Consider the following 15070-nt stretch of genomic DNA (forward strand, 5'->3'; position numbering starts at 1 on the left):
CCCCAGCCGCAGCCTGTGGGGAAAAACACTGTCTCTTTGTTTTTCTCAAACTGCAGCCCGGCTCTGACTTTAGCCATCATCTCAATGAGAAAAACAAAAAAAACCCAAAAAAACCCCAACCAAAAAAACCCCTAGCCTTTTCAATTCACATGAAAAACACACTTTAGAACAGATTTAGTCACGAGCTTGCCAGAACAGCCGAAAGCACAGCGTGCTTAGGGTACATCCTCCAAAGCCACCCTGCCGGCGCGGGCAGCTGCCCACAAAGTGCTGTTGTTTCCAGCACCAGGGGAACAAAGGCTGTTGTTGTAGGCTAATGCCGGCTCAGTTGTGGCATGCGCCTACGTGGGCTTTTGGAGCTAGGGGGGGATGCACGGGGGGGGCAGGGAGGGGTATCAGCCCCCGGTGGATGTAGAGGCTTCCAAGGGCCGTGCAGCTCCTGGATGCTGGAGGTTTCTCTCCAGCTCCTGTTGCTCCAGGGAGGTATGGCTTTCTGCTGGGAGCGGCGGGTTGTCCATCCCTGGCGGTGGCATGGAGGGGTGCCAGGGCCTGAGTGGGTGGTGGGGCTTAGCTGGGACAAGGTGGAGGCGGCAGCGGGACACGAAGTGGCTGTGGCTGCAGTGTGTGGGGCTCGGCTGAGAAACGCCAGGTGCTATCCACTGCTGCATGGGTGCTGTCCGGAGCCTGGTGTCTCTGGTGGAAATAATTAGGGATTGAAATGGCTGAGGTGCAATCACTGCCTGGGTGGTCAAACAGCACCAGGAGCCAAATCTGCATTTTAGAGCTAGCAAAGAGGTTTGGGTCTTTCCTCAGCTTTGATTTGGCGATTTTGGTTAAGAGCAGCGATGTGGCTGTTTCTAGCTTAACATGCTGCTGTGGACCTGCCTTGGGGTGGAGATAATTCAAATCCATTTGGAAGCTAAATCTAGTGTAAACCAAAACAAATCTCCTGATGGTGAAGGATCTCCAACTGAGAACGTGATTCCTGGCCTCAGTGAGCTATGTGGGGCAGGAGGTGTTTTGGGAGAGGGATCTCAGTGAGGGAGGAGGTTTTATTTGTCACCTGCTAAATGTGTTATGCCCGTTGCCTTTGGGGAAAGGGAGCGGAGATGATCCTAATGCTGTGCTTTCCACTACTGGACCTCACTTGGAAGCATAAAGTCTCTAAATCCTTTCTCTTTTTTTTTTTTTTTTCATTTGTGTTATTAGATTTTAGTCAAGAGGAGCATCAGTCTGGTGGATGCTGGCAGGAGAAAAGGCTGAATCCCTGTGCAGGGAGTACCCAGGATTTTCTGTATTTGTAATAGTGAGCACTGCAGCTCCCGCTGTGCCACCCCATCCTGGGTGACCTCCAGCCAGCTCTGGCTAGGACAGCTCTCCCCCCAGAGTCTTTCCTTGCTTTCTAATCCCTATGATTTAGCAAGCAGGGTGGGAGCAGGCTGGGCTTACCCCTCCTGCCCATCCCTGCCGTCCCCTTCATGGGGCAGGGACAGGGGTGCCAGGCTGCCCAGGGGCTGCAGAACCTGCTGGCAGGTACTGCTATTATGCCTCAATTTTCCCTGAATCAGAGATGGGAAAATGACCTGCTGAGGTCTCTGGGCAGCCAGCAAGCCCCTCTTCTCTCTGGAGAAAGCCGGAGTCTCTCAGTATATCCTCAATACGTCCGTCCATCAGGCAGCAGTGCAGCAAGGATGCAGGAAATCATCTCTTCCTGCCCAGGGCAGCGAGCATGAAGGAGAGGCAGGGTCCAAAGCGATGTAAAAAGTGGATGGAAATGGCTCTGGCTCTGCCCAGAGCCGGCTGCCACCCCTCAGCCAATCCCACTCAGGTTTTCAAGATCTGAAAGTCTCAACCTGTCTCTTTTGTTCTGTTTTGTGTTTGTTTCTCGCCTTGCAAGCAGCGTGGCTCCCACGCCATGTCGGTGGCGCAGACGTCAGGCCTTGCGCCTCGCGCGCCCCGGCCCCTGGCTCCTGCCCAGTGGGGCTCGGGTTTCCCCGTCTGGCTCCAGTGACTCCAGTCCTGGCGGGTGCTGGCGGAGCGCGGCCACTCGCCGGGTCACGGCTGGCAGCAGTGGGCTGAGTGGCCGGTGCGCAGCGGGGCGGCAGGTGGACATGCTCACGTAGGGGCCAGGTGCCTGGCTAACCCCCAGCCCTGTGCCCAGCCGCCGTGTCCCAGCAGGGCACCTGCCCCCACCATGGACCCAGCCCCGGAGATGAAGAGGTACGTGGATTTTGGAAGGGAGTGAGGGTGCGCCTTTCCCCACCATCCAGCTGGGTGGCAGAGCCACCCCCACTGTCCCCGTGTCACCGACAGATGTGTGTGAGCTGGGAGTAACAGCAGAAGTGCCTCTGTCCTGGGAGGGATGGGGGCTAAGCCACCCTCTGTGAGGAGACCCTTAGCCCCTTACCAGCCTAAGTTTAGGTGTAATGAGATTATGAGTTAGCAAGATGTTCCTGCAATTTGTGTTGCAAGAAACATCCTGAATTTCCTGACTTTTTTAGATTAAAGGTGCTGCATCACTTAAAGTGACACTGTGAACATCACTGCACCTGCAGCCAGTGATGCCACCTGCTCAGCTCAGGGAGGGGAGGGGGTTTACCCTGGCTAGCGGCGAGCCCTGGCTTAGCCAGGAGCTGGGGCAGGAGCAGCTGCCCACGAGCATCCCGCTCCCTGGCAGCCACCGCTCCGGTCCTGTGCTGGGTATCGGGCTCCTGGGATGGGCAGCACCAGCCCAAAGCATTGCACTCTGGTTTCAGATCTGGGCTAGATTTTCAACCAGATTTTAGAGGGATTCCGTTGTTCCCAGCAATAATTAAGCCTGTTTCACTTTCCCAGCAACAAGCCTTTACCAATCTTAGGAACCCTGCCTGGAGAGAAATGGCAAAAGTCTGAGTGGAAGAGCTATCTTGGCATCGTCTGTCATGGTGAATGCTTGTGTTGCAGTCTGTCCGGGTCACCTGGCAGGTCTCCTGGGGTGGCTGGAAACATTTGACCGGTCAGAAATGGAGTACGTGTCCCGGGACCCCACGAGTTGTTCCTCTCTGCGCAGGGGAAGCCATGATACCCCTCGGCATTTTAGTGGGAGGCTTATTCTGAAAACCATCTTGCTTGGTTCAGCCAGTTGAGAGGACAAAATAGTGCTCTGCTGCGACAGGCAGAGGTGGAAGAGGTCAGAGGGTAGGGTAAGAACTGGAGGGAACTGGCCTGTAGCCAAACTGGAGCTTATGGAGGGTGGACTGAGCTCAGGCTTGTGACCACTGAACTTCCGTGAGCTCTTTTCTGGGGAGAGGTGAGGTCAGGGTGGTGGAGCGGAGACCTTTGACATAACTTGTGGGAGCCGGGTGTGTGACTTTGGTGGTGAACTCATATGAAGTCAACTGGTCTTGCTTAGGCAGCACCCCAGAGGCTCCGAGACTTCTGGGACACCTTCGTCTTTTCTTGCCTTCATCAACCAAAGCAATGCGTTATTTGCACATGTGTCCTCTTTCTTGCCACCTGCTAGCACGGTCACTACATATCTTTATCTCAAAGCCCCACTGCAAGGCTGACTTCTTTCTTTTTCCACCTCCTGGCTTGTTTCTTATTTGTGTGGGAGTTTTTTCCCTGGCAGAGGGGGCTTGGGGCTGCTTACTGATGTTACAGATATTACTGAAAATGCTTGTGGTGAAGCGTTCTCTAATAACAAAACTTTGGGAGCAGCAACGTGTCTAAACCCAGGTTGTACAGCAAGATCACCCCGAAGACTGGCTGCGCATCTCGGTACTGAAATGCAGTTACCTAGATGACGATTCCCCTTGTATAAACAGCCTCACCCCAACACTGTTTTTGCAGAAGTGAGGTCCTCGATCCAGTTGAATTTCATCCCTTTCTTTTGCTAGTGGCACCCCTCCCCTGTTTTATAGGTGAGGCGCTTTGTCAAAGGAAAATGAAGATGTGACTGCATTGCTGGAAATCTTCACCAAAAAAACATCAACCGGGAATGAAAATGGGACTGAATTAAAACATTTATGGCCAAATGACCTCTTTGACTTTTGCCCTTTGAGTCCTGTACCTTTTACAAGTTCCCCAACATAATTTTTGCAGCCAGGAAAATCTGAAGTTAAGGGGAAAAAAGCAAACCAAAAAGGTCCCCTTAAACTTTGGGCCAAGCAGATCTTTTAGCACTTCAGATGCTGAAGCTCACTGTAGCCTTTTCCTATAGGTTCATTGCTATCTCTTCTACCCCATTCATGACTAGAGGTGTTACGGAGTGTGCAGTATCAGTTAGTCTGATGCCTTCCACCGTATTGACTGGATATCGATTCTCCAGAGGCAGGAAAAGCTTCCCCAGCACACTTCCAGACCAGCACTGGTGCAGGTGGCCAGTCTGTCGCTGATACTCACGGGTGATCAGCTAACCGAGAGGGTTTGACTTTCTTTAGTCTAGTAAAAGAGAACAAAAAAGCATTGATTATCAGGCAAGGAAAATTTGTCCTGGAGCATCTTCCTTCTGTTCTGCATTTTCAATGCAGCTTCAAAAAAAGCATACAGGTTCTCCATATAACTGAAGTGCTATACTTTCCTTACAGGACTAGGTTCCCCAGCATGAACTTTGAAGCAGAGATTCTGACAGCTCCACACGATAATTCAGGTATTTGGGAGAGAAAAAAAAAAAAAAGGAAAAAAAAAACCAACCAGAGATTAAAGTAAAATGCCCACTCAGCTTGCTGTCACTACAAACATGTTTTAATTCTTTTGGAGTTAGAGATTGTTTCAAAAAAAAAAAAAAGAAAAAAAAGCGCAGGATTCTAAACTGGCTGCAGTTCAGGGGGTTTCAGGTTTGTGTTGGGGTTCAAAGTGTTGAGGATAGATGTTGATATCTTTACCTCCAATAGGGGCTGGACACAGGGTCCCCATGCATACCTACCAGACACACAGCTGCCAATGACATGTGGCTTTGGAGGCAGCACAGGCATTCAATTTAAGATTGCACAGTCCTGTATTAGACGTAGTTTTCTTACTAGTGGCAACTAAAATCAGATGATAAATAAGCAGCTTCTCAAAAGGCAAAAATGAGGATGAAGGTGTTCCGCTGAGTCCTGTCCTTCACCCTCATTTCATTCAGGAGGAAAAGCTGGTATTTTTCCTGGTGAACGCCACCTTTCCAACGCTGATCTCGCACGCTGAGGCTGGCACTGGCTGCCTTCTACTGCAGCCCCCTCTGAGATGACAGACCGCAGAGGCAGTACTGAGCTGTGTGGCATCTTCTCCTGAGCCTCAAACCTTGGTCTTGTGTCCTGGCAGCAGTGCTGGCATTAGGGTGAGATAGCAGGAAAGTGAGTTTTTGCAATAATTGCTTGCAACCCCTTGAGTACCCCTGGGTGTTGATACAGAGCGGGAAATCTTGGTCTCAGCCACCCACATCTGAGCATGAGCCTGCTCATGTGAAATGGTTTTGCTGCCAGTTGCCCTCCTGGCCATGAGTTGCAGTTCCCAGTAGAGAATTCACCTCTGGCAGCACATTATAGTCCCGTGCTGTCATGAGTTGGAAATAAGGTGCACAGGGTTCACTATTTTTGCTTCAGCTGCTGGTGGTGGGTTTTGTGCTGCACCACCCCAAGTGTGCCAACAGCTGGTGATTTCAGTTACACTGTCCAGCACCTGTACGAGCAGCAGCCCCTCCAGGTTTGGAGCTGCTGTGCAATGCCTTTCACCTTCTTGCCTCGAGTCCTCCAGAAACCCACTCCAGTTACCTCCCTTTCTGCAAACCGAGTGCCCCATATATGGCTGAGCATTTTAGAGACATTTTCCTCCGGCTGACAGGTAGTAATGAGGCACTTAATGATATGCTGATGTCAAAGGGCTCCTAAGATTAATTTTCAGACCCTGAGTGTCAACAGGTTGGAAAGCATTTGCATGAGCCCACTGGCACGGATGGCTCCTGGGCCATGCATCCTCCATACCGTCTTCCCAAATCTCTGGCTTCTGTTGGGTTGTGTTGGGTTCCTTTGATGAGGTAAGTGCTTTGATCCTTCACTTGCCTTGAAACCACTAACACACAACTTGTTTTTGTTTCTCAAGAGCTATATATGATCCCTTCCATGAGAAGTCTCACAGCTGAGGAGTATGTAGAGGCCTTTAATTCATTTTTGGCACATTCAACAGAGCACCAGTGCATGGACAAGTTCAACATGGAAGAAATGCCCAACATCATGGCTGGGTAAGGAGCGTTCGCTACCACTGAGGTGGGAAAGCTCGCTGTTATCCTGGGAGGGCAACCTGCACACAAGGGTCAGCAAACGTGTTAAGAATTTTCTGGGTCAGTTGTGAACTTTTAATGCATTTCAGTTTTAAGTTCCTTAATAGCAGTCTTTAGATTATTCTGTTTAATGACTCCAGAATACAGGCTATTTCAATTAATACACTGTGCTGCCTCTCAGCTTATGTTAAGGAAAGAATCTAGACCTCATTTTCATGTCCATCTCTTTTCATTAGCTGATTTCCCAAGGATTAAAGGGGTTTTTTTTGTTGTTGTTGTTTGCTTTTTTCAAAAGAAAACTCTCTTGTACTCTCTCCCTGCTTTGGGGACTTCATCACACATCAGTCCAAACAGAAACACATCTCTAATTCTCTTCTAGTGACTAATTCTTCATTTTCTCAATCCCCTAAGACCTCCTTATTTCTATCCTAAGTCGATTTGCATTGCTTAAGTACCAAATGATAATCAGTTTTGCGAAGTATTGATATAATATATTAAGACTGGATGACTGCAGATAGTTTTGGAACAGCTTAGATCCAAACCACAAGAAAGCCCTTTCAAGTTTGGGTAGTTTTTGGAGGTTATAGAAACTCTTCTGCAGTAAGAAAAAAACTTAAGCAGGCAAACTTTTATTCTCCAGAACAGATCTATAGCTATATAAAAAGCAATAAAATAGTAAGTAAAAATTAATTTGTATTGGGAAATTTTAATTGTAAAATTTACTGGCGTGAATTTTAAATGATGCTAAATATTGCGGCTTCCTATGAGGGTCTTGACCCTCATTAGGGCTAAGGCTTCTTGACTAGCTCACACCCTCCAGGTTTTACTGCTCATTCCCCTCTTGTTGCATCATTGCTGTGATGTGTCCTGAAACTGTGTATGGGAGCAACCCCCTGCACAGTCCATGCCCAAGAGCAAAAGGCGGCCATAAAGCCAGTCAGAGCAGTGAGACACTTGAAGCCCAGGCTCCTCACCCTTGAGCCAGGCTGTTATTAATTATTCTGCCAGGAACCACATGATTGGTTTTTTTGGAAGGTCTTTTGAAAAGTAATTTTTCTAAGATAAAAATCATTGAAGATTCTGACCTTCCCTCCCAATTCCAAACCAAGTTTAATGTTGAAAAGAGAGGATTTCCAGCCACCTAGCTAGCCTAACTTTATACTTTTTTCTGGGTATTTATAGCCCATATTGGAAAACCCAACTTGTCTGCTGAGGGTGCAGGGGTTTCACCCCGGATCACCCTGTCCCTGCATCTGCAGCGGTGCCCATCCCAGCCAGGCACAGCCCCGCTACCCGCAAAGGGATCCACTCTCTCTGGGGTTCCCCAAGGCCTTTCTGTGTGGTGCCAGCCACAGCTTGAAGAGAACTCTCTGGCAAAGGAAGAGAAACACTATCTCCTAATACCTACTGTACTTTGAAATTGGAGCTTGCTAATATTGGGCTGGCTCCCGCCACGCAGCTCATTATAGCTGGGCTCCAAAGGGATACTCAGATTTCTATCCCACGTCATGTGGCAAAACATGAACATTTCTGGGCCAGTGTGGCACCCAAGATATTAGAATTAAAACCTGAAGTCGTGTGACACAGCACAGTTGAGTAACGTGTACTTATAATTTCAGTCTCGGCAATGGAAAATCAACGGTAAATGTTCTGGGAGTCGGCAGCGGCACAGGTAAGGAGCGTAGCAGCACCACTGATGCTGGGGGACAGGGGGTCCCTCTGGGGGGGCAGAAAGTGATACTGACATTTTAGCAATGGAGTACCAATAACTGTGCTTCTCATTGAAGCACAGAACGGCACAATGGGGTGTGGAGCCTGGAGGAGAGCGATGCATCCTCCCTTCCTTTCCCATCTCCCTCCTGAAATGCTGCTGCTCAAAGCCTTCTGAGAAGTGAGGGCAGTGTCATGATTTTAGTCTCTGCCTCTTGATGACTCTCACCAGACTTCATATGTCTCAAAGCAAGGACTCCTGCTCCACATTAGGTATGAGAGCATCTTCAGACCTCCTCAGAGAGAGAGACATCCAAGAGGTTCCTTCCACACAAAGTCTTGTCTAAGAGCACGGCACCTGGAAGGATACCTTTTTTTGCTTTGCTTTTAGGGATCGTGGAGGCCACGGCTGGGCAACGCTCTGCTCCAGGTGCTGCAAAACCAGCCGGCCACAGCCACTAGCACGGGGCTGCATCCGCTCTTTCAAGACACATTGCTTTGTTACTGCTGTGCTTTTATCCAGTGATAAGTGGGGTTTAACTGCAAATGATCTCTCTCCCGAGAGAGAAACCCACTTTTTTGAGAAATAGCTTTAAAGCTATTCTAAATGCATTTGTGTTTAAAAAAAAACCCAAACCAACTGGTGAAACATCCAACTTTGCTTCTAGGGAAACTGGCAGAAAATACAAAGTAGAGAAAATAACTGGCAGTTTGATTTGTCAGAGTTTGCTTTTGCTTTAAAAGTATTTTCAGCTGAATTTTAGGTGTTAGCACTTTTTTTTTTTTTTTTTTTTGCTTGTTTTCCTAAATAAGAGAAAACCAGCATTGAATTGTTTTCCCCAGTTGGGAATATGTTGGAGCATATGAGAAAGTAAGCAGGAAGAAATCATTCCGTTCTCAATTACACTCTGTTTTCATTAAGTAATATAAAACCAAAATTCTAACTCCAAGAAAACACAAGGGGAAAAAAAAAAAAAAAGAGAACTTTTTTTGCACCATCCTCATTTTTCCTTAATTCCTCTGCAAGAGATGTTTTAATGGAAAAGTAACAAACCCTAAAATTTCCAGGGTATCCTGGGTAAGTGCCCTTCCCAGATGACAGGGCAGGGGTGCAGACTGGCACCCCCTCAGCTTGCCCACGGCTGCAAGAGCTGAGCTTCTGTGGCTGGCCAGGGAGCGAGCCAGGATGGCACGGAGCGAAAGGTTACATCTGATCCCTGACCTTTCCAGGCTTGGACTCTGATTTCACAGAGCCCCCAGAATTAGTTTGGTTGATGAAAATATCAATGGGGATTAGTGACCAATTCCTCATCCTAAAAGACCGTTGTCCGGACCGGATCATATTTTGTCATTTGCCCCACGTGTTCCCACGGCTGGGTTAACTCTCCTGGCTGGAACCCCCCAGCCGGTGCCAGCGGGGGCTGCTGCTGCCACCGGGGGCTCACCCCCCTACCAGCCCTGCTGTGTCTAGTGCTGAAGGATTGTTGCTGGAAGGGCAAGCTGGAGCAGAGAAATTTCTGCTCTGAAGCACTTGTATTTTACTGCTTGTTTCTGAAGATGCCCTAGCTGAGGATGTTACTACCTGCTCTTGCAAAGACTGCATTAGGGCATTTTGCAGAAATGGAGTAAAAAAAAAAAAAAACAAACAAAACCCAAAACCAACAAAACCCAAATAGGTTTTAAGATACCTATTTGCAGTTGATATACCTATTTGTCATCATCAATAGCTGCAGGGCAGGGGGCAGTGATGCTCTGCCTGCCCCCTGCCCTGATCCTGCAGGGAGTCCACGTCAGCAGCTGTAATGCGGGTGCTCCCCACCCCAGGCACATGCTAACTGGCATTTTGGGCTGTCTAAAATGATTCAGCTGCTTGCTATAGGCATCTCCCTTCCTGTCAGCAATATTGGTCCATGCACCCACTTTCAATAGATGCAGCCACAACCTCTTTCCTTGTGCCTGCAGCCAGCCCTGCACCACTGCCACTGCATTCCTCAGGGGTCTTTGGCATTTTTTCTCCAATTTCAAAAGTCTCGCCCTTCCTTGGATGTCGCTGTAGTGCTGGCGTGGCTGATATTGCCCTCCTTGAATTCCATTTACTGCATCACCTGCCAAAGATGACAACTTTTCTCACAGCTGGTAGGTACATCAGCTGAAAGGCTAGGGAAGGTGCCATATCTCGTATCAAGACCTTTGTGTGTGACATTTGCAAGGACAGGGCTATTTTTAGGCTCTACCATCAGCTACAGGCAAGATTCTTGCAGAGGTCCACTCAAGGTGGTCACCTCTGCTGTTTATTTCCATCATCCCAGATGAACCAGATGGACTTTGCACACTTGGTGTATCGTGGCCTTTCTGGGAGGAAATAAGAATGACCTGCATCACCTCAAAAGAGGCTGGAAATTTCCTAGGACAGAAGAACAGACTGCTGCTTGCTCCTGCAGAGCTTAGGCAGCAACAGAGGAGCACCAATAGCGAAATTTGCAGGGCACCTACACACAGATATGTGAGTCTCTACTTGTAACTTGAAGGGAACAACTAGTTGGTCAATGGCCACAGCTGAGACCATGTGGCTGGTCCCCAGAGAGGGAAGATCCAGGGTACCGCATGCCAATGGGCCTTTCCTCTTGCCGCGCAGTTACCCAGGTCTCAGCGATGTGTCACACCAGTGGCAGAGCAGCCACCACCTCCCTGTGGCAAGGCCAAGGGCACGGACCACCCTGTGCCACGCTGAAGTTACAGAGGTGTGCTGGCTGCCTCACACCCACTCAGACTTTGTGGTTTTGTTGAACACTGATGCTTCCTGGCGTTTTTTTTTAACCATTGATCTTTGATTATTTTGACCTGTTTGTCCCGTGACCCAGAGTTTTGCCAGTAGCAGGTTTCTGGGCTGTTGCTTATCTCCTTCTTGTTCTTAGTTTTATCTATGACTACGTGCCACCTCCAACAGTAAGATACCATGGTAAAACTGTCACTGGGTTAGATGCCACCATGCAAGCAAACTCCAAAGTAGAAAGTGCCTCTTTTCTGCTTGGGGAATTTCCTGGCCACAGAGGTGGCACGTGCACAAGCATCCTTTCAGCACATTAACATACTATTTAAAGTAATGAAGTTGTGTTTATTGAATAGGTGAGCAGGATTTGAAAATGATCAGGATACTGCAGGCTGCGCACCCAGGGGTCCTTATTGATAACGAGGTCATAGAGCCCAACCCACAGCATGTGGCAGCTTACAAAGGTAGGGCTATACCTGCTGCCTGGGGTATATTGAGGATTGTTGATTTGAATTATGAGTTTTTCTGCTGTTTTGTGAAATTCCTGATTTTCTTCTACTTTTTAAAACAGAACTGGTGAATCAAGCTCCAGACCTGCAGAACGTCTCTTTTATTTGGCACCAGCTCACTTCCTCAGAGTACGAACAAAAGGTGAAAGAGGAAGGCATTCAGAAGAAATTTGACTTCATCCATATGATCCAGGTAATGGAGTGTTGCAGTAGTGTAGCAGTATTGGCTTTAACTACCCCCTTAATTTCTGCTGTATGCCTGAAGTTAGGGGAACCAGAGCCGAGCATGGTTCTCCCATGAGAAATTACTTCTGCAGCAGCTCTACCAGCACCAAACCTCATTCCCTATCCACCCTGGGTTTGATCTCTGGTTTGTACTGGTTCAGCTGTGTATGTTAGGTAATAAAACAGGACAAGTCTCAGGCCGTCACACAGAGACCAAAAATTATGCTTTGCTGCTGCAAAAACTTTGAATTTTTTGCCTTATCAGCATAGTTTGGATGGCACTGAAGGGAAAGGTTAGTGAACGAACACCTGCGCCAGGTTTTGGGTCAGAAATTATGCTGCTGTGTCTCTGATACTGATGACACTGATGTTGTATGTGCCAATTGTATTTTGTAAAAAGATCTGTCATTCTCTTGCTTTTGTGCCTTTTATTTCATCTTGCTTTCGTTTCGTAAGGGCTGATTTCACAACCAGAAAGTGTTTCAGGGGTTTGATGGCTGGGTCAAGGACTAAGCTACTAGCCCCAAGGGCAGCGTTTGAGATGAGCCCTGCCTTGTCCTCATGCAAGTTCCCCAGTGTCTGGAAGAGATCCAGCCTGCTCACAGCCCAGGCATGGCTGAGAAATGCCCCTGGTGATAAGAACCATCCACAGAAACCAGGGGACCCCCTTTGCACATATTTTCCAACCACAAAACTGCCCTGGGCTTGAAGGGCAGCGATGGGCAGGTCAGCATCTGGCTGGTGGCTGAGGCTGAGCAGAGGGTCCCTGGGTCTGACCCCAGGCTCTTGGTGCCAGGGGAGAGCTGGTGATGCTCAGTTCTGTGTGGCATCCCTAAACGTGAGTGCTGCGTCAGGACAGGCTGGGAAGCAACTGGGAAATAATTTAAAACAACTGTACAGAGAAAGGATTTGAGCCTTTGAAGGGCCGTTGCACTGTGGAGGAGGAATAACGGCTGCCTGTAACCCTGTCACTTCTAGATGCTGTACCGTGTGGAGGATATTCCCAATACTATAAAGTTTTACCACAGCTGCCTCGACCATCATGGTAAACTCTTGATCATAATTTTATCAGGTAAGAGGGACCTTTTATTTTTTGCTTCCTTGCTGGTGTTTTGAAGAGCTCTGAAGCCTGAGAGTCACAAAAAAATTGTCTTGGGATTTCAGTAGCACTTATTTTATAGTAATTAAATAAAACAAGCACTGTATTTCATAGGGCACGTGCAGCCTTAGGCTTAGCCTCTTGGACCCCAGTGCCTGAAGGAACCACTTAGGCATAGCCCTTGTGCTCTTGCTTCCCTGCTTATGAAGTAGATGAATTGCTCTGTACCTCAGAGAGACCTCCTGCTGTGAAATTACTGGCTGGAGAGGAGTGTGGCTATTCGTGAATAAGGGTCAATCCTTCTTCAGGGTGAAATCAGCACTGCAAAACCACAACCTAATCTCTGGGAGGACCCATCTTTGGGGCTTTTCCCTGCACACAGCGATGGCCCAGACCTCAGCAGGACAACAGGCTTTGCCAAGAGCTGTAGGCTTTATGGCAGGATAGGAAAAAGAGGCATCACAACATCATGGCTAAAAAAAAAAAAAAAGGAAGCGGTTTGTTTCTCAGTGTGCCATTCATGAATCCCTGGCTCATGGTGCTGTGGATAAAGCACACTTCCCCACGTTTGCCATTAGAACTCCCTCTCGCATTGCTGTAGGCTGTTTTCCTTGCTAGAGCTGGGACTGGCTTTTCCAGGTATGTATTCTGTGACATGCACTTAAAATTGAGGTTCAATGTATAAAAACATCTGCACTATTCTAGCAAAGGGGCACTTAACAGGTAGCATGGATGTGCAGGCTCAGTGCATTGGTACCACTGTGTGCATGCCTCCCTCTGGGCAAATCCAGTGTCGGAGACCATCTCGTAGGAGTTTCCTTTACACAGGAGGGTTTTAGGAGGAAGATCACAGTTTTACTCCTCTCCAGGCATGGATAAGTGGACTCAAGTAAGGGGAAAGCTCTTCTTCTCCTGGCAAGGTCTGGGCCAGCAGCGAGGGAGCATTTCAAACTCATTTAGCAGTTGCATTAGCTGGTGTTTGACTGCCTTGGATTTGCAAAAGTAACCTTCCCTCCTGCTCTGGCAGACAGTAGCGGATGGGCCAGCTTGTGGAAGAAGTACAGACACTGCTTGCCTTCCACGGACAGCGGCCACTACATCACCTCCAGTGGCATCACGGACGTTTTGGAGAGACTTGGTGTTGAATACCACGTTTATGAATTCCCATCGGGCTGGGATATCACAGAGTGCTTTATCGAGGGGGACCCTGCTGGAGGCTGCATGATGGATTTCCTGACGGGGACAAAAAATTTCTTGGGCACAGCTCCACTGGGTCTGCGGCGGCAGCTGCAGGAGGCTCTCTGCCAGCCTGAGTGCAGCAGCAAAAAGGACGGGAGGATCATCTTTAGCAACAACTTGAGTATGATTGTGGTTGAATCCTGGAGTCGGGACCAGCTGCAGAAGCCCAGTTAGGGAGGGTATGGGAGCGATGCAGTCGCAGGAAAGCGTAGTACAGAATGAAGGCAACTTGCAGGCAAGAGGGCAAGACAGTGGGGCTTAGCTTCAGGCAGGGTCTGGGGAGCTGCCTGCACCACCAGGATGAGCTGTTTGATCCGCTGAGATCAACAGGGCCAAGATTTCACCCTGGCTATTTAGTCCAGCCCTAGGAGAACATTTTCCAGAAAGTAAAGAGCTCCATCCCACTAAAAAACTACATAGACTTGTTTTTTAACAGTATGCATCCTGTCTGCGCTTTTGACACTGGCATTTCCACTTTTCTATATAGCTAGCATGTTTACATACCTAAAGACCTGTCTATATGACCAGGTGCTGCTTTGCATGCGAGAGAAGGCTGCAGCCCCTGTGCTGGCTACATACAGACCCCTGGCTTCCAGCTGTGCCAGGACAAGACCAGCAGGGAGTCCCTTCTGCTCTGCACTCAAGTCATGAGCCTCGCTGCACCGACCGCAGCTGTAAGTTGCTCTGCACTAGGCGATTTCACATGGTTTTATCAGCAGAAGTATTTACTGCCCCAAAAGGCTCAGCATCTCGCAATATAGACATGCCTTAAAAACCTATCAGCCTTTTTGTTTGGAGAAATTTTTGGATCCCAGGATGATACTTGCTCTGAATCTGACTTGCCCTATGCTCTATCAGGAAGATACTAATTTTGTTACTTTCTTACCGCTGTTTTTCTCCATATAAAATAAAAGCAATCTTAAACAGAAAAAGTGACATCTTGTTCTGCACATGTGGGCTTACAGAAAATGAGCGAAAAGATTATTTAGTTAAAAACAACAACAAAAAAAGCAAACCACCATTTTATGGAAGCGTTAAGGATTTCTGGTAAGTGAGAAAGATGAACCTGAGGATATGGGAGAGCTGGGAGCGAGCTGCAGCTTGTCCTTGCGCTTCAGCCATGGGAGGCAGCCTGGCTCGCTCAAAGCATCGCAGAAGCAGAGAATCAGCACCTCTGTTACTTAAATATAATGTATGTGATTAAGGTGTTAATATAGGTAAGTTAAGACTACTTCCACAGGGTCCTGAGTTGGTCAAAGGGCTGAAGGAGGTGCTGCCAG

General features: G+C 48.3%; 1 protein-coding gene across 4 annotated transcripts; it reads left to right on the top strand.

Moving 5' to 3' along the window:
• The first annotated feature begins 376 nt into the window (after positions 1-376).
• On the top strand, positions 377-14780 carry LOC101921012 (carnosine N-methyltransferase 2). Of its 4 annotated transcripts, none has more exons than XM_027793861.2 (9): positions 377-483; positions 1898-2220; positions 4569-4630; positions 6061-6199; positions 7858-7910; positions 11075-11182; positions 11290-11420; positions 12431-12524; positions 13579-14777. In XM_027793861.2, exons 2-9 carry the CDS (start codon positions 2195-2197, stop codon positions 13962-13964), a joined length of 999 nt encoding a protein of 332 aa, XP_027649662.1. In that variant the 5' UTR covers positions 377-483; positions 1898-2194; the 3' UTR covers positions 13965-14777. The 4 variants fall into 4 exon arrangements, with proteins under 4 accessions (XP_027649662.1, XP_005242441.1, XP_027649664.1 ...); XM_005242384.3 differs by having other exon boundaries at positions 386-483; positions 1901-2220; XM_027793863.2 differs by lacking the exon at positions 11075-11182 and having other exon boundaries at positions 386-483; positions 1901-2220; positions 13579-14780.
• Positions 14781-15070: the final 290 nt, after the last annotated feature.

Source organism: Falco peregrinus, chromosome 8 (genome assembly GCF_023634155.1).
Source record: "Falco peregrinus isolate bFalPer1 chromosome 8, bFalPer1.pri, whole genome shotgun sequence".
Classification (NCBI taxonomy): Eukaryota; Metazoa; Chordata; class Aves; order Falconiformes; family Falconidae; genus Falco; species Falco peregrinus.

Bases quoted from the DNA above. Each gene is read 5' to 3' on its own strand.
- LOC101921012 (XM_027793861.2), top strand. From the start codon at position 2,195: ATGGACCCAGCCCCGGAGATGAAGAG. The intron at 6,200-7,857 runs GTAAGGAGCGTT...TTATAATTTCAG, and splicing joins ATGCCCAACATCATGGCTGG to TCTCGGCAATGGAAAATCAA. The intron at 11,183-11,289 runs GTAGGGCTATAC...TTTTTAAAACAG, and splicing joins GCATGTGGCAGCTTACAAAG to AACTGGTGAATCAAGCTCCA.